The following is a 19,272-nucleotide window of genomic DNA, read 5'->3' on the forward strand; positions in this document are numbered from 1 at the left end:
TTTCAAAAAACTTTACAGGCATTGAAGTCCTATATCCAATCCGTTATGGAAGGAACTGAAACCAATGAAGTCACTGTTGTAATGTAGGGAACATGGCAGCACAGCAAATTCCCACAAACAGTGACGTGTTAATGACTGACTAATCTGTTTCAGTAATGTTGATTGAGGAATAAATATTGACCAGTGTGAACTCCCATACTCTTCTTGGTAATACAGTAACATTTTTGGAATCTGGCAGCAGGCGACCGAGGGGGTCATCCAACCCGTCCGTCTGCCCTTCTGCTGTGGCTACATTCACAGTTGGATGTCCCTGAAGAGGGAGCATGCGGTGTCCATGGGCACCATCGAGGCTTACCATGCCCGGTGGGCTCCACAGGGTTGGATTGTTTTATCGACCCTTTGATCACATTTTGGTTTTCATTTGCTCTTTGTTTTTGTTTGAGGCAGTATCCCTTTAACAGGCTGCCCCTTTCACTTTGTCCCTCAGTTTGTTTAATTTAGTTTAATAGTTTTCCATCAAAATAGTTGAAAATGCAGACTCACCTTATTCCTCAATTGACTGGCGTTTTTGATTAACCGGCACCTCACATTCCCAGAGCATCCTGGACAACATAGATGGTCCTGTAATACCATACGAACTTTACATCGACCCAGGAAGGCTGATGGGGCCTCTCTCGGTACGTCCCACCTGAAAGAAAGCCCCTACTTCAGGACTGCACCGGAGTGGCGGGCTTTATTTATGTGCTCAAGCACTGAAGTGGGACTTGAACCTGGAAACTTGTGATTCAGAAGTCAGAGTACAACCAGTTGAGCCATAACTACATTGAGTGTCCAATGAATTACTATTGATCTATTATTGGGGTGGCACGGTGGCTAGCACTGATGCCTCACGGCTCCCGGGACCCGGGTTCAATTCCGGCCTCAGGCCACTGTCTGTGTGGAGTGTGTATGTTCTCCCTGTGTCTGCGTGGGTTTCCTCCGGGTGCTCCGGTTTCCTCCTACAGTCCAAAGATGTGTAGGTTAGGTGGATTGGCCATGCTAAATTGCTCCTTAGTGTCCAGGGATGTGTAGGTTAGGTTAAGGGGTTTTGGGAATTATGCGGGGAAGTGGGCTTGGGTGGCGTGCTCTTTCAGAGGATCGGTGCAGACTCGATGGGCCAATTGGCCTCCTTCTGTACTGTAGGTATTCTATGATCTCCCTGTTGTAATGTAGCCTATCTATGCGGTCTTCCTGTGACTGATACTCCCCTTGAACATATTGGTAGGAAATCTCTTGACCTGTTGTCAGGAATTGCCTGGGCGAGTAGTTTGGTTTTGATTGATTGACCCCATGAAAGGGCAGCATTACCAAAATGCCTCCTTGCTGTGGTGTAACTGACCGATCCTGCAGCACCAGTCATCCTCATCACAGGTTGGCAACTTCATCCTTTGTACTCTGCCTGCTGGAGATGCCCATTGCTGCCGTTCACTCTGGAGTCTTATCCCCGCTGAATAGCCAATCTATTATGGAAGGAACTGAAACCAGTGGGCGAACCGAATCATTCACTGCGGTGAAGGGGTTTTAAAGATGAGGACTGGAGGAAGAAGAAAAGTCAGGGGCGCGTGGGAGGAATGGCCTCCCTCATTCGCATCTGTCATGAAATTAAATGAAATGAAAATGAAAATTGCTTATTGTCACGAGTACGCTTTAAATGAAATTACTGTGAAAAGCCCCTAGTCGCCACATTCCGGCGCCTGTTCCGGGAGGCTGTTACGGGAATCGAACTGTGCTGCTGGCCTGCTTGGTCTGCTTTCAAAGCCAGCGATTTAGCTCTGTGCTAAACAGCCCCCATGTGATAAAGGGTATTTAAACTGTGCAGTGGATTCCTGGGAGAGATCGGTGATGTGGAGAATACAAGAAACCATTGAATGTGGTTCTGGAGAAGGAATGTGGTGTCTGGTCCTCTATTTCACATTTTATTCCCAATTTCAGATTATATTAATCCCGATTGAAGTAGCGATCGAGGATATGCAAAAGAAGACCCAGGAGTTGGCTTTTGCCACACACCAGGACCCAGCTGATGCCAAGATGTTGCAGATGGTATTACAGGGAAGTGTGGGAACCACAGTCAACCAGGTAATGTATCTGCGTACACTCTCTCATCGGGTAAAGTGTCTGCGTGCTCTCTCTCTCTTTCGAGTCGGGTAAAGTCTCTGTGCTCTCTATGTAGTCGGGTAAAGTCTCTGTGCTCTCTGTCTATTCGGATAAAGTCTTTGTGCTCTCTATATAGTCGGGTAAAGTCTCTGTGCTCTCTGTCTAGTCGGGTAAAGTCTCTGTGCTCTCTATGTAGTCGGGTAAAGTCACTGTGCTCTCTGTCTAGTCGGATAAAGTCTCTGTGCTCTCTATGTAGTCGGGTAAAGTCTCTGTGCTCTCTGTCTAGTCGGATAAAGTTTCTGTGCTCTCTATGGAGTCGGGTAAAGTCTCTGCTCTCTGTCTAGTCGGATAAAGTCTCTGCGTACTCTCTCTAGTCGGGTAGCATGTCTGCATTCACTCTCTCTAGTCGGGTAATGTTTCTGCATTCACTCTCTCTAGTCGGGTAATGTTTCTGCATTCACTCTCTCTAGTCGGGTAATGTGTCTGCATTCACTCTCTCTAGTCGGGTAACGTGTCTGCATTCACTCTCTCTAGTCGGGTAATGTGTCTGCATTCACTCTCTCTAGTCGGGTAATGTTTCTGCATTCACTCTCTCTAGTCGGGTAACATGTCTGCATTCATTCTCTCTAGTCGGGTAATGTGTCTGCATTCACTCTCTCTAGTCGGGTAATGTGTCTGCATTCACTCTCTCTAGTCGGGTAATGTGTCTGCATTCACTCTCTCTAGTCGGGTAATGTTTCTGCATTCACTCTCTCTAGTCGGGTAATGTGTCTGCATTCACTCTCTCTAGTCGGGTAATATGTCTGCATTCACTCTCTCTAATCGGGTAATGTGTCTGCGTTCACTCTCTCTAGTCGGGTAATGTGTCTGCGTTCACTCTCTCTAGTCTGGTAATGTGTCTGCGTTCACTCTCTCTAGTCGGGTAATGTGTCTGCATTCACTCTCTCTAGTCGGGTAATGTGTCTGCATTCACTCTCTCTAGTCGGGTAATGTGTCTGCATTCACTCTCTCTAGTCGGGTAAAGTGTCTGCATTCACTCTCTCTAGTCGGGTAATGTGTCTGCATTCACTCTCTCTAGTCGGGTAACGTGTCTGCATTCACTCTCTCTAGTCGGGTAATGTGTCTGCATTCACTCTCTAGTCGGGTAATGTGTCTGCATTCATTCTCTCTAGTCGGGTAATGTGTCTGCATTCACTCTCTCTAGTCGGGTAATATGTCTGCATTCACTCTCTCTGGTCGGGTAATGTGTCTGCATTCACTCTCTCTAGTCGGGTAATGTGTCTGCATTCACTCTCTAGTCGGGTAATGTGTCTGCATTCACTCTCTCTAGTCGGGTAATGTTTCTGCATTCACTCTCTCTAGTCGGGTAATGTGTCTGCATTCACTCTCTCTAGTCGGGTAATGTGTCTGCATTCACTCTCTCTAGTCGGGTAATGTGTCTGCATTCACTCTCTCTAGTCGGGTAATATGTCTGCATTCACTCTCTAGTCGGGTAATATGTCTGCATTCACTCTCTCTAGTCGGGTAATGTGTCTGCATTCACTCTCTCTAGTCGGGTAATATGTCTGCATTCACTCTCTCTAGTCGGGTAATATGTCTGCATTCACTCTCTCTAGTCGGGTAATATGTCTGCATTCACTCTCTCTAGTCGGGTAATGTTTCTGCATTCACTCTCTAGTCGGGTAATGTGTCTGCATTCACTCTCTCTAGTCGGGTAATGTGTCTGCATTCTCTCTCTAGTCGGGTAATATGTCTGCATTCACTCTCTCTAGTCGGGTAATATGTCTGCATTCACTCTCTCTAGTCGGGTAACGTGTCTGCATTCACTCTCTCTAGTCGGGTAATGTGTCTGCATTCACTCTCTCTAGTCGGGTAATATGTCTGCATTCACTCTCTCTAGTCGGGTAATATGTCTGCATTCACGCTCTCTAGTCGGGTAACGTGTCTGCATTCACTCTCTCTAGTCGGGTAACGTGTCTGCATTCACTCTCTCTAGTCGGGTAATGTGTCTGCGTTCACTCTCTCTAGTCGGGTAATGTGTCTGCGCTCTGTTTTGCGATTTAAGTGTCTGCATGTTTTAACATTCTGCCATTGCCTGATGTATGGATGATAATGTGTGCAATGGAACATTTTTCAGATACGAACATGTTTGGTTTTTGGCGCAGTGTGCATCCTATAACTAGGTCCATATGTCTGCTACACCTGTATGGGCGGTTAGAACAAAACCATGAATTGCTGCATAAATTGCCTTCTCACGTTTTTAATCGTGCACCACACCACAAACAAACAACACAACGATGAGCGCTCACTGAAGGGTTTATATTTGCACAGATTAAGTAACACTGCCCCGATTAATTCTACATGCGGTGCAGGAACATCCCTCCAGTCTGCTGCTTCATTTGGCAGAATGCCTGCCCTGCTATTGCTGGTTCAAACACTTTACATGCCTCATCTTTTGCCTAGTCAGTTTGAAACAATGTGTAAAGTATTGTTGTTGTCACCATGCCAGCTCTGTGGGCTTTGTTCTTGTAGCTTTTCTCTGTTTGGCTGCCACGACTTTCACCCTCAATCCCGGGGCTGTTCCTCCTGATTAGGTTAACCCTTCCACCATTCAGCCCCTGATTCATGGTCACTTCTGCTGCTGCCGGGGATACCCGTTCCACTTTCAGCCTTGGTGTTGGAGTCAGTTCTTCTGCCCAGGCTGACCCTTCTGTTTCGCTGTGTGGTTGATGCCTCAACAGCATTTTTGGGGATTGCTTGCTTTCTCAAAGTATGCTGTTCACGTGTAATTTCTTAAAACCATAATTTCTTTTTTGCAGAAAGTATTTACACATTTGGACCTCTGCTCAAGGTCTCCTCCTCCTTGTTCTAAATTTCTCCTCCTCCTCGTTCTAGATTTCTCCTTCTCCTCCTCAGTCATATGATCTGACATCGTTACGTCAACATCATTTATGGTTCTGATATTAATACTTTACACCTTCTGTTCACCCCGAGGTATTGTCTCAGGCCGATCAGATCACTCCTGCTGCCTGAGGCAACCCTTGCTCCTTTAGTTGTGCAGTGTGGAATTTGCTTCCCCTCGACATTCAGCTCAGCTCTGTGCCTGCTCCAGGTGACTTTTGATCCCTTGAACCTGAGGGATTTCGGGTAGTCCACCTGCCATGGCAAAAAGACCCTAGTCTGGTTAGCTCTGAGCCTCACATCCTGCTTCGGCAGTGAGCCTGGGACGGCCCACTGTCGTCATGTTTCCTTCAGGCACTCCTGAACAATGTGATGGGGCAAAAGAGGCTCTCGCGTTTCTGGCCACGTGACAAGTAAAACCCTGGCTGGATTCCAGAACGAGTATTTGTTTTCGTGTCTAATTAAAACAAAAACAAAATTTAAAGTACCCGATTATTTTTCTTCCAATTAAAGGACAATTTAGCTTAGCCAATCCACCTACCCTGCACATCTTTGGGTTGTGCGAGTGAAACCCACACAAAAACGGGGAGAATGTGCAAACTCCACACAGACAGTGACCCGGGGCCGGAATCGAACTCGGGGCCATAGGCAGCAGTGCTAACCACTGTGCCACCCATTTTCCTGTTTAATTTTTGCTGTAAAGTGCACCTTTTAGTGGGACTGTTCCTCGACAAATGAGACATGAATGGCAAAGGTAGATGGATTTCACTGTCCAGTCAGGTACTGAGCAATCCATCGACGCACAGTCCCAGGTTTGCTTCCCGTTTTTTGCTCAGTTAGCTGATCTCAGACGGAGTAGTGACATTGGCTTGGTATCGTCTCTGGGCGAGCGGGGGGGGCGGGTTGCGTTAGTGGAGTGGCATGGGAGGAAGCAGACTGAGTCATGAACAAAGGTTCTGCTACTGTCCATTATCTGCATGTGGATGTTGGATGAACACAGGTTTGGGCTTTGCTAAAACCAATACTTTGCACTTAGCTATGCTATGGTTAGACCATACCTGGAGTATTGTCAGCACCTAGGAAATAATTTAATGGAGGGAGCGCAGTGTTCATTTACTGGAATGATGCTTGAACTTCGAAGGTTACATTTCAAGGAGCGAGTACACAAACTAGGGCTGTGTTTCCTGGAATTTAAACGGTTACGGATGATTTGATCAAAGTTTGCAAGATATTTGGGGCAACAGAAAAGGAAAATTAGAGAGAAACTATTTCTACTGGGGGCATAGTCGTAAAAAGGCTAGAATTTTCAGAGATGGAATTGGGAAACACTTGTGCACAGAAAGGTGATAGAATTTGAACGCGCTTCAGCAGATCAATGGTTAATTTTTAAAATGGGATTGTTAGATTTTAGTTAACCATTTGGTGTTTGGGCATATGGAGTGAGCTCAAGGTCTCATTGAATGGCAGAACAGGCTCAAAGGGCTAAGTGGCCGCCTCCTGACCTGATCTGTGTTCACAGTCAAAATCCTCCAGACAACCATTAGCTAGTCTAGTGAATGTAGAGTAATGACTTGGACAAGCTACACATAGAGCAGCTCGTACCTGTGCTGCTATATTCCAGGAAGAGGTGAGATGGGATCAAACTATAACTTGCATAAACTGTATCCATATACTCTTAGCTCTTCCCCCCCACCCCACCCTTTCGCTTTTAAGTCTGGTTTAAACCTCCACCTCCAGTCTGTAATGTTGTGTCGAACTAGCTTATAGGTAAAACACCAGTTTGCGGAGTTTGCAACAGATGACCCTGGTTGATCCTGATTTCTTTCTGCAATTTTCTCAGGGGCCTTTGGAAGTGGCCCAAGTTTTCCTGGCAGACATTCCGGATGACCCCAAACTCTTCCGACATCACAACAAGCTACGCCTCTGCTTCAAAGACTTCATGAAGCGGTATGTCAGTATCTTTGTGTCTGCAGTGTACCATTCAACAAAGGATTAAATTTGCCTTACAGTTTACAACTCCCTTCATCTGCACAAACACCAGCTGCAATTGTGACTTGCCCCCTTTTAAAGCTCTTCCTTAAACACCCCACAACCAAACCCTTATCTTTAATATCTCGCAACATGCACGATCATGTGGCTGAGACAGGAGGCAATGAACCTGGCTGCTAATTACGAGACGGCCGGTCTGCCTCACGACAAGACAGTGCCTGACCCTCACTCATATCGCCATAGTGTAGCCCGGATCAAGAAGTGCAGGCTGTGTACTCTGAATGATTCACAGTATCTCCTTGTAGCACTGCAGGTCTCCTAATGTCAAAGAGCACTCGGTACGACAAAAGCTGCTCTGTGTGAGGATGAGAAGTTTGACGTGGTGAACCAGTGTAACAAGTGTTTTATCTGTAGCTGTGAGGATGCTTTGCGCAAGAACAAGACTCTGATTGGAGCAGATCAGAAGGAGTATCACAGAGAATTGGAGCGTAACTACCACCGTCTGAAGGAGTCTCTACAGCCAATGATCAACAGGAAGATTCCCCAGTTATACAAGTCTCTTATACCCAGCACAAGTCACCGGTAAGGAATTCACGTACATTTCTCGGGGACTGAGAGCAGGGTTACAGTGACTGAGCTAAAAGTTTCACCTCTGGGACTTGGGTTTCATCGATCCATGGATCAACCAATCAACCTTATTTTCCTTTCTCTCTTTTCTCTTCTGACTCGCATGTCAACTTTAGGGTTTTTATTTTTAAATCCTCTCTCCCGCTACTTCCCTTTCTTTTTGTTCAGTCTCCTTTTCTGCTCCTTTACTTATTATGTTGCTTGCTGTCTGCACCTACCTCGCTTGTGCTCCCGTCTGCCTTTCTCATGTTCTCTTTCCACCAGGGATTCATTTTTTTGTTTTCTTTCCTTTCCTGTGCCTCAACCATTGACTTTGTGCTTTTTTCCCCCATCCCCCCCCCCCCCCCCCCCCCAGGAATTCCTTCAGCAGATCGAGTTTGCGCAAAGTGGAAGTTTAAAGACTTGGTGTTTGCTTTTTCCACTTGCTTCTTGTGTATGAAGGACCTGGTATGAAGAAGGACAGTGCGGGAAGGGACAATGCTCAAGTACTCAGGATCTGCTATCTTTAAAGCCGCCTCTTCAGCACCCCCCTTCCCCCGTACAACCGAAGGCAGGTGATGACCAGACCCGGCTCAAGTGTGACTGAAGCTTTACCTTCGCAATCCAGTCACAGGAGACCATTTTCCAAAGAGGAGTCGTAGCTCCAGGTGAGCCTGGCTGCTGGACCTGTGCACTTGACGTCGCTCATGGCATCACTCCGCTCAATGCCAACCGGCCTTTTATGACCCAGACATTTTTAGAAACTTGTCTCATCTCACCAGTGTCTCTGACCAGATGCAGACGAGGGGCTGTCGTTATTGATTTGTTCTTCTTTCCTTGTCCTGTGCACTTGTGCCCCGTGCAGTATTAAATGGTGAACTGTTGCACTAGTAACAGCTGGCATTAATGGGAAAAGTTTGACATCTGCCAAGTCGTGAAGGGGGCACTTGATATTTTCCTTGACACCAAAGTATCTTGAAATACAGAAAGGATGCTTATTGGCACTGCCTTAAATTGGCAACGTGTTACATAACTCATACTGGGTCAATCCTGGTCCCAAATGCCACTGACATGCAAAACAGACTGTACAGTCTGGTTCCTACCAATCACATCGCCATTAGTTACCCAATGGCTGTTTTGTAATTTATTACTGCATTACTGTTTCCATTGTGCACATATTTTATGTATTTACCTTTTAGGAACCACTAAATAGCCAGCTGGAGACTATAGACACTAATTCCTTCTCAGTAGATGCAGTAAGATTTTGAAAGAATCTGTCAGGAATGGCATTGCTACAGTTGTCTCCCGATACGGGATTTGGTGGTGTTGTATCCACTTGATTCTTGCACCTTTACCCTTCTTTGGGGTATTGTTTTTTTTATACGGCATCTTGTGTCAGCGAGGTGAAGGAGCTGCCTGTTGCCGCACCTGAAAACTAGCGGGCGCCTGGCGCGTCCATCGCTGGCCGACCCCAACTGACAGATTAACCCGGGTTTGTGGAGACCTAGCTGAGTTGGAAAGTTTTTTGATGGCAGCACCCACTTGAGGTACAGCTGGTGGAGGGGTTGCTAAGCAGCAACCTCATCTCATTGCCAGTCCAGCTGGTGGTGGAAGTGCAGCAATTGATCAGACTGGGGGAAGAGGGAATGTGTAGATCTGCAACGGGTGATGTTGGCCATTTGTTTGGAGATTGTTGTCTCCTGCTGCAGGATTATCCTTGCTTCTTTGTAAATAGTTAAAAAGAATTGTCACTCCAGTACTGAGGAGATCTTAGTGCAGTGTCAGGGGATTGATCAGGCTTCATCGATAATGTGAAGTTAATACTGTTTACGTTTTTTTTTAAAATATTTCTTTCAAAAAAAAAATGATCTTGCTGTAAATGATGTGTAATCCCCACATCTGTATTCGGGGACTAAACCGATGCCATAAGGACCCAAAATGCAATGTTTTAAGAGCGTCAGAGGGTTAATGCTACATCTGCACTAACACACCTTTATCTGCACAGAAGCATCTCTGTTCAGAAACTGGTATCTCCAGACAAATGCATTCACGTTGCTTCAGTAGGTGAACCACCCCCCTTCCAACCCCCCCATCCACTACTATGTTTCAAGGCAGAAACCTTCCGAGCTGACCACCCTCTTCCACATTATTATTGATGTTAAATTATGTGTATTCTGTATTTCTGTTGCCTTTAATTTGAAAGAGATCTAATTAATTTTCCACCACATTCTCTGATCCCTTTGACTTCGGTGCAGATGATGGTACAGTAGGTCCTGAGTCATATGAATACCCCAGGTATCTATTGTGTGGTTTCTACACTGGCTGCTCCCATCAATCATAACCTGAAAATTTGATTTCCAGATGAGGACCAGCTCCTTTCCATCCCCTTCTAATGCTTAATGTAGATCAAGGAGACAATTCTGGATAAAGCCATATATTTCCATTCAGTCCCGAGTGCCGAAATCCTTGGCGATGGTCCATTCTGACTGTCATGTCTTACTTTAAAACCTGACCCAACGTCTCATTTGGAACAAGATGATTGTAATCTTTACTCAGACCTGTTTCTGATTTATTTTTAATGGTTGGTTCTTATTTATTCAGAATTATTTAAAGTTTTAATGGGATATTTTACACAGAGCATGTTTATTGAAGATCGATCGGGTCTGACACACTTGCTTTATAACCCTCAGTAACCAGGGCATTTATTAGTCAGTTACTTCTCCCAGGGTTGGTTTGTCCCACATTTACTCACTACCCGCCTAGGGAGGGAGCTATATTTCCATTCCAGCATGTGCAGGTTCACCAAATGTTATTGGTTTCTTAACATGGGACTTGATGGGAGAGAATAGATGTTAGCAGCCCTCTGGCGATCATCAGAGTTGTCATTATTTTTGTGTGAGCTTCTGGAGCACATGCCGGTGCCCCCCTGAGCCATGGCTACCCACTCTCCAGTCCAACACACGTTCGCATGTAGACGTATTACTGGATAGCATTCATGGGTGGGAGCTCCTTTCTGACTTCCTCCTCAGAGGCCCATAGGAATAGCCCCTACCGTCAGCCCAGCTGATTCAGTGTGCCAACTAGATGTAAAACAAGACTGATTGGGGTCAAGCATGAGAACAGCCTGAGGGTAGGGGGGGGGGGGGGGGGGGGGGGGGGGGGGGGGGGGGGCGATTTTTATCCAACGCCATTGGAGGAGCAGGAAGGGGATTGTAAGTTTGTAGAAATGGCTGTGGCAAGTCCAGTGAGAATCTGCCTTCCTTCACTGATCAGAGGTTGGAAGAGGTCAGAGGGGCCGTGGGCATCATATACAGCCTTTCGTCCATTTCTTATTGTGGAGGGAGTGGATTCTGATCAGCATGGTTGCACTGCTGTGATTTCTCACAAGATGACACTCCATCCAACACGTATTTTGATGTTGCAGTTTGTATTGGAGTACTGTATACATGACTTTCAAAGATTACCATGGGACTGTTGTGGGAAACCCACTGACTGATGGAGATTTTAAAATGGCAGACGTTTAAAAATCTGAAATAAGCAAATCTGGAAATACACAGCAGGCCAGTTAACAGGGGCAAAGTGCACTAACAGGACATCTGTCACATAAGCGCGTCCACAGGCACTTTACTAGAGAACCAGGGACACCTGACTGTAGGCGCAGCTATTTCCCTTACTGGCACTGGTTAACCTGCTGTGTATTTCCAACAGATTCTGTGTTTCCTTTTACTGACAGCTAGGACACACTGATAAGCATTCAGTGCAATAGGTTCTGGATTTAAATGTGCCTTTGTTAGCTATATTTTCATCCAAAAGACTGCAACAATATTTTACTGAGCTCTGAACATTATTAATAATGTTCTACTGAAAATGGGGAACCTGAGCACCCTTTGTTAAAGTGGAAACTGCTCCACAAAGGCCACCCTCCAAAGTGCAGTTCTGTCGTCCTTGTGTCTGCGACCTACTTTTTCTCAGGTTGGTGTGTTAACTCGGTGTATGTGTGTTTTTTTTTTATTGCCTTTGCACTTTTTTTGGGGGGGGGGGAGAATTACGGAAAAGGTTTCGCCGCGTCTTTGAAATGGATTTTTCTTTTCAACTTGTAAATAACCTGTGTAAATCAATAAAGGGAAAAGATTAAACTGCTTCTATTGCTTGGGTGTGTGTTTTGTTTATCCCGTCCTTCCTCCCCTTCGCTAAATCCAGTGAGCGTCGTCCTGAAAGAGCTAGTCCAGCTGCTGAATGGCGCGATGGTGCCAACCCTGCTTCGTCGACCATCCCTGGGAAATCTGCAGTGAGATGAAGCGAGGCTGCATAATGTCACCTTTTTATTCACACCAGCATCAGTGTGGTGGGTACCAAATCTCTGTTTGAAGCACAGATTGTGCACAAGGTTGCACTGCTTTTCTTTGTGATCAATGAAATGTTTTTTCCCGCTCAAGTGCTCGTTCTGCCTCAGTTGTTTTTCTGAGGGGATCTGGAGCACACTGTACCTGGGGTTCAAGGATGCATTTGTACTGCACATTTTTCCTAATGCTGCCCGAACAGGCCGGGGTGTGCCCCTGGGGTGGAAGAGCCCCCCCCCCCCCCCCCCCCTGTCTCGCCACAACAACCAGCTGAGACTGGAGATAAATCATGCTGGGAATTGACTGCACGATCCGACCTGCGTCACAACTCCACACTGCACTGAGGGTCAGAGACACAAAGGCAGCATTGCGCTCAGTGACAGTATGTACTGCAGCTCCACCAAAGCTCCCATCTATCTGTCCCCAGTATTCCAGGTGAATATCAAAGCTCCAGTTACTCTTCCCAAGGAGCAGGTTGTTGAAGCTTGGAGACTTCTTTGGAGGGTTCCAGGCGCAGGGGGATTGCTCATCGGAAGTTGAAACTTCCCGGACATTTCGGTGCTTCGGGACTTCCAGGGGGTCCCCAGCACATCATCCAGGGTATGACCATCAGGAGCCCAGAAGATCTGGACCTATGGACAATTTGCTGCTGTTTTGCGACAAAATATAATCAATTTGTGAATTAATTTTATAATAAGTCAAACATTAATTCATGCCAGAAACATTAATACCACAAAAGAACATGTTTATTTGAAACATTCCTGTGATAACCTGGGGTTAAACAAGTAGGACACTAATGAAATCTTTTTCTTTATATATTTAGAGTACCCAATTATTGTTTTCCAATTAAGGGGCAATGTAGCATGGCCAATCCACCTACCCTGCACATCTTTGGGTTGTAGGGTTGAAACTGGGAGAACAATTTTATTTTGTGGGATGTGGGCATCGCTGACTGGGCCAGCATTTGTTGCCTGTTCCTAATTGCCCTTGAACTGTGAGGCCATTTTGGAGTCAACCACATTTGCTGTGGGTCTTGAGTCACATGTAGGCCAGACCGGGTAAGACAGCAGATTTCCTCCCCTAACGGGGCATGAGTGAACCAGATGGGTCTTGACCACAATCTGTGATAGTTTCATGGTCACCATTGCTGAGACAAGTTTTCAATTCCAGATTTTATTCGTTGATCGTTTGCCAGTGATTTCAAATATGCGATCTCCGGTTTCATATATTTCATAGCATTTGCAGTGTAGAAGGAGGCCATTTGGCCCATCGAACTGGCCCTTGGAAAGAGCACCCTATCCAAGCTCACACCTCCACCCTATCTCAGTAACCCCCCCCACAAACCTTTTTGGACACTAAGGGCAATTTAGCATGGCCAATCCACCTAACCACATCTTTGGACTGTGGGAGGAAACCGGAGGAAACCCACGCAGACACTGGGAGAACGTGCAGACTCCACGCAGCCAGTGACCCAAGCCGGAATCGAACCTGGGACCCTGGAGCTGTGAAGCAACAGTGCTAACCACTGTGTGTTACCGTGCCGCCAGTTATCAACCAACAGGGCAAATTTAGTTTGTCAGATGCGGGCAACTAGAGGCTGCATTTGTTTTATGTGAAGATTTTTCACAAACCTTTTCAGCCAGCACGCTGCTGGTGTTGGCATTGAGTTGGGAGTGCCAGGGTATTGAATGGACAATGTGTGGTGGGGGAAGGGAGGGGTTCCCATAGCATTTTTACACTTTGTCCCTTTTGAGTGATCCAGAGATGCTGGGACATGATTTGCCACAAAAGCAAAGATGGGTGAAGTGGTTGCCGTGCTTCCAGTAATGAGGGCAGACTGTGAGGTACACAATCGTTCAATGGATCAATATTGAAGCCCAGAGTAAAGGATGTTACTTTGGCCTTAGGAACCTCTGTGTGTGCTGTGGTTGTATCCATCCAGGTGGTTGGTGAGTACTCCACCACATTTCTGATTTCCACCTCTAGAGGGAGGTGAGACACACATTGGACAAAATGTGCAACAGTAATTCAGAACTTGTGAAAGGCACAGTTATAATTGTGATATTGTGAGGGGGATGCATTATCAGAGAGTGTTCCGTCATCCCTCTAAATAACATACTTTATCGGCCTTTAGACACTGATACCACAGTCTGAGCTTTGAAAAAGATACTGGTGGCACAATGCGAGAGAGACACCAGACGTGTTTTGAGAAAGGCACTGATGCAGTCACCGCTTATGTTTTGATGGTGGCTGCACGGTCCGTCATTTGCTTGGGCTGTTTGTCTTTTTAATCAGAGAAGGAATTCAACTTTCTCATCTGATTAAAAAGGAGTTGGATACAGTGGTGGGAAATTTGCAGCAATCTTAACGGCCCAGGAGCCATCCCACAGATTTGTGGAATATCACCTCAATAATCAACCATAAAGCTGACTGAAATGTGAACCATCCCGAGCCAGAACGCCCCTGTGCTTAGGGAATGTCTCAAAATGCTTCAGGATTGTGCAGAATTCGTCTATTGCCGCATCTCCCATCGCTTCCTCAACAAGTTATGGTGACAATCGCCCAGCCTGCTCTTCCGTTTCTGGCAGGAGATTTTCCATTGGGAACATCACAACCAGCCCTGGTCCAGAGGCAATGTGGCATTTACTCGCAAGGATCGTAATCAAGAACCCGATTCGCTTTATTCTCCGTCGAAGTCAGTGGGCAAAAATGTGGTTAATTTGCTGACCTAACCTCGATCAGCAAGCACAGCAGAGAACAGGAATCAAACCTGCGACCTCACTATTCCCAAAGGACAGGTCCAACCCACAGTACCATGAGTATGGCAAGGAGACAGGACCCAAATACATGTGTGTTCTAGTCCCAGAGCTATAAAAACAGTTTGGTGGAGGCTCCAATTTTCTTTCCACGACGTGGCTGACTAGGAATCTCCCCTCTCCCGTTGGTGTGTGTTGGAAGGATCATACTAGTTCATACACAACCTGTCTTGGTCTCATTCTGAATGCACCTTTCCATAGTCACCAAGACCTAGGGTGGGACCTGAACCCAGTGGGCAAAGACGCTACCCACTGTACCACAAGACTTCTCGCCTCCATATACAGGTCAGTGAATTTGTTACACTTTAATTCATTTTAACTGGCCTCACAGCGCCAGGGACCCGGGTTCGATTCCGATCTTGGGTGACTGCGCGGTGTTTGCACTTTCTCCCGCGTGTCTGGGTGGGTTTCCTCCGGGTGCTCCGGTTTCTTCCCATCGCCCAAAGATGTGCAGGTTAGGTGGATTGGCCATGCTAAATTGCCCCTTGGTGTGCAAAATGTTAGGTGGATTACGGGGATTGGGCCTGGGTCGGTGCAGACTCGGGCCGAATGGCCTCCTTCTGCACTGCAATGATTCTATTAAACTCAGGAGTTTTTTCCTATGCGTCACATCATTTCAATAGAAACTCACCCTGAAGACTGGCAATTCACAACATGACACCACCATTGATGCTGCCAGGATTGTAAGTTAGAATATTGGAAATAGGAGCATGCCACAGGCTGTGTTGTCCCTCACGTCTGCTCCACCTTTCATTAAGATCATGACTAATCATAATTTTCCTGCCCAATTTCCATTTGCCTAATGGTTTCCTGATTGCCGAAATATGAATCTCAGTCTTAAATATACTCAACCCTGAAACATCAACACCTCTCTGGGATAGAGGATTCCAAAAACATTGAGTGAATGATGACCTTGCATCATACAGGTTGATGAGTGTTGCCTTGATTGAGATTCTCGTGGTTTTGTCAATTCTTAGCAAAGGTACTTGACGGATGGCTGTGACCAAGCCACCCTTTCCCACGGGGGGGAAAGCCCTCCTCGCTCAAATTCCAACAAATGACATCGTAGGACCAATAGTCAAAGTACCAACTGGAGCAGTGCAAAGCTAATGGGCAGCGCTGATGTTTTCTTTCAAGCTGGTGAAGAAGGGACTGGTTCTCAGTATCCCTGGCCCAGCATGACGATGGGATGTCAGATAATCCATTTAAAACTATACCCTTGAAGCCCTGTTTAGATGCTGACTGATCATTTACGGCGAGAGGATTGATTGTAATTATGCCCACTACAGTTGCCCATTGAGTGGTCTGATATACAGTATAAAGGGACAGATAAATTAGCCTCATGCCATGCAGGGTCATTCAGCAACAAGCGTTTTGTTTTTAACCCCAATGCTTGACGAGGGAAGGGGCAGCATACAACAGAAGAAAAGGAGGGGAAATGAAAGCTACCGTTCCAAGAGAAAGATTTGCGTCTACTCCAAAGGACGAGGATAGGAGGCCAAATGGTTTTAGGAGTGTTTGAGAAAGCAGAGGGAGGGGGGACGAGCAGTAATCCAGAAGGAGGTGCCATGGTTGTTGACAGTCACGTTCAGGTGAGAAGGAATTACTGAGGCTAAGTGGACTGAAGAAGAATTTGAAGATGGATGAAGATCTTGAATTTGGCACACTGAGAGTGCCAGAGGGATTTGACAGTGTTGTGTATGCAGGGCAGGATTGGGCACTACATAATCTTTATTAGTGTCACAAGTAGGCTTACATTAACACTGCAATGAAGTTACTGTCAAACTCCCCGAGTCGCCACAGTCCGGCGCCTGCTGAGGGAGCATTCACAATGTCAAATTCACCGAACAAGCACGTCTTTCAGGACTTGTGGGAGCCAGAAGATCTGGGTTCAAGACACATTCCAGGACCTGATGGTTATTAAAGGAGTATTCATGACCGGGTTCAAAAGCTTGATAAACAGCCTGCCAATCCCTTCCGACACCTCTTTTCTGTTCCCCAATAGGATGGGTGGGGGGGGGGCGCAAATTTATCAACAAACTATGAAGTCATTCAATAGCAATGCATAACAATCTTGTAGCATGAGCTAAGTCTCTGGCAGCGATGAGCCAAAACTCCTTCAGCTCTACATCAGCAAAACCATCCTCCCGTGGTTTCACAGAGTGCTGGTCACACACTCCTGCAATATCATGTTCGGCTTTCGAAATCACGTTCCAGCAACAACGCGCCAGGATGATAACTGGCACCTGACAGGGTGGCACCGTAGCACAGTGGTTCGCACAGTTGCTTCACAGCTCCAGGGTCACAGGTTCGATTCCTGGCTTGGGTTACTGTCTGTGCAGAGCCTGCACGTTCTCCCTGTGTCTGCGTGGATTTCCTCCGGGTGCTCCGGTTTCCTCCCACAGTCGAAAGATGTGCAAGTTAGGTGGATTGGTCATGCCCTTAGTGTCCAAAAAGGTCAGGTGGAGTTACTGGGTTATGATGGGGGCGTGGGTTTAAGAAGGGTGCTTTTTCCAAGGGCCGGTGCAGACTCGATGGGTTCAATGGCCTCCTTCTGCACTGTAAATTCTATGACAAGTACGAGCTATATCCCAGGGGTTGAGGGATGGATTAGTTGGGAGTTTCAAATAACAAAGGGTATTGACAAGGAACCACTCTAGTGGATAGAATCAGAACAGAAACATGAGGTTTAAGTGCGAAACAAAACAGTTAAAAGTTTTCTTCATCTCTCCCCTCTGTAACACTGCATGAGTATGAAGGGCACTCACTCTACTATGGGGCGCAGATACAGAACCAGCTGAGGTCATTACAAGGTGGTTACTATATAGAGCAGGCTTGGTATATAAGTATCCCAGCTCCAGCCCACTGCACCTCCCACTTCTGAAATGAAATGAAAATCGCTTATTGTCACGAGTAGGCTTCAATGAAGTTGCTGTGAAAAGCTCCTAGTCGCCAAATTCCGGCACCTGTTCAGGGAGGCTGGTACGGGAATTGAACTGTGCTGCTGGCCTGCCTTGGTTTGCTTTAAAAGCGATTTAGCCCAGTGTGCTAAACTCTGCTTTGGCCCAGCACAGAACTTTCTCCTCATGCTATACATACGTTAATACAGAGTTACTACTCTGGTGGCTCATTCACCTTTGGTATAGGCCTCCACGGCCGATGAGGCCCCTTCCCCAAAAGATTTGCCAACATCGTGGCAAAGTACTCCATTGGCCTCGGGCCTTCCACCCCTTCGGGCAGACCCACAATCCTCAGATTCTGTCGCCAGGATCTGTTTTCCAGGTCTTCCTTTTTGGCTCGCAGACCCTTGTTGGTCTCTATCACCCTCCGCAGCTCCTTCCCCATCGAGGTGAGTTGATCACTGTGCTGTGATAATGCCTCTTCCACTTCCTTCAGTGTCTCACCTTGCTCCCGCACCTCCGCCACTGCACTCGATACCGCCGCCCTCACCAGTCGCCCCCTCCACCAACACTTTCAATACCGCCCCCATCTCCTTCTTCATCGCTTCCATGTGCTTTGTGAACTGTTTTTCAAGTTCCACAGCCATCATCTTGGTTATTTCTTCTGCTGGGAGCGATGCGGCCTCCCCTGGTGCTCCAGCCTCCGCTTTCCTTACAGTTCCTGCGCTGACTTTTTCACTCCCCCGGCAGACTTCCATTAACCCTCTTTTTGCACAACCGTTTTTCTCCCAAACTTGGACATTTCTCCTCCCTGTCCGTTCTTACGGCCTTTTCAGCCTCCTTTGCCCCCGGGTCCGGGCGTTAAAACTCCGAAATTCCTATTCCCGAGCGGGAGCCCTTCAGTGTGCGGCTGCCTCCCGCCCACCGTCACCGGAAGTTTGTGTTTATAAAATGTTAACTGGATTTATATAATAAACATTGTTTTTGTTTTAGATGTACTTTCGAACTCTGTTCCATCACACCTGTAGAGTGGGCACTTGTGCTCCCCATAACCAAAATCTGTTCAAAGTTATGGGTCAGGTGAACTCCATGATACACTTTGGGGTTTTCTAAACCCTGGGCCGTAATAGGAGTCAGAAGATGAGTTACTCACTGCAAGATTACCAGCCTCTGACCTGCACCACAGTATTTAATGGCTAGTCCAGCTGAGCTTCTGGTCGAGATAACCCCCGCATGTTGAAAGTGCAGGATTCAGCCATGATAATGCCATTAAATGTCAAGGGACGATGGTTAGATTCTCTCTTGGGAGAGATGCTCATTGCCTGCCACTTGTTTGGCACAAATGTTACTTGCCACTTGTCAGCCCTGGCTTGGATATTGTGATGGTTGGCAGACAAGTTGGTGAGACCTATGTTCTCATTAGCTGCCCCATATCTCTTCAAACCCCCATGCTGAATCTAATTGTGTGTAACTTACGGCAGCTTTCCTACCTCACCAGTCAGCTTGGAGGGGTTGGATGGTGGTGGTGAGTTCTTTCAGAATCACTTTTAACTGGTTTTGATTACACTTAAAGCTTATGTCTCCACA

General features: G+C 46.7%; 2 protein-coding genes across 11 annotated transcripts in view; both read left to right on the top strand.

Moving 5' to 3' along the window:
• The window catches only part of LOC119957052 (dedicator of cytokinesis protein 7-like), a 179,182-nt gene extending 168,420 nt beyond the window's left edge, over positions 1-10,762 (top strand). For all 8 annotated transcript variants that reach the window (XM_038784661.1, XM_038784663.1, XM_038784662.1 and 5 more), the window contains 4 exons: positions 1,972-2,115; positions 6,875-6,981; positions 7,438-7,605; positions 8,006-10,762. In XM_038784661.1, the coding sequence (XP_038640589.1) occupies positions 1,972-2,115; positions 6,875-6,981; positions 7,438-7,605; positions 8,006-8,048 (462 nt within the window). In that variant the 3' untranslated portion in view covers positions 8,049-10,762. The remainder of the gene's footprint in view (positions 1-1,971; positions 2,116-6,874; positions 6,982-7,437; positions 7,606-8,005) is intronic.
• A 1,193-nt stretch (positions 10,763-11,955) lies between these two features.
• The window catches only part of kank2 (KN motif and ankyrin repeat domains 2), a 155,780-nt gene continuing 148,463 nt past the window's right edge, over positions 11,956-19,272 (top strand). For all 3 annotated transcript variants that reach the window (XM_038784671.1, XM_038784675.1, XM_038784674.1), the window contains exon 1: positions 11,956-11,974. The gene's annotated coding sequence lies outside the window, so the exon portion shown is untranslated. The remainder of the gene's footprint in view (positions 11,975-19,272) is intronic.

Source organism: Scyliorhinus canicula, chromosome 25, assembly GCF_902713615.1.
Source record: "Scyliorhinus canicula chromosome 25, sScyCan1.1, whole genome shotgun sequence".
Classification (NCBI taxonomy): domain Eukaryota; kingdom Metazoa; phylum Chordata; class Chondrichthyes; order Carcharhiniformes; family Scyliorhinidae; genus Scyliorhinus; species Scyliorhinus canicula.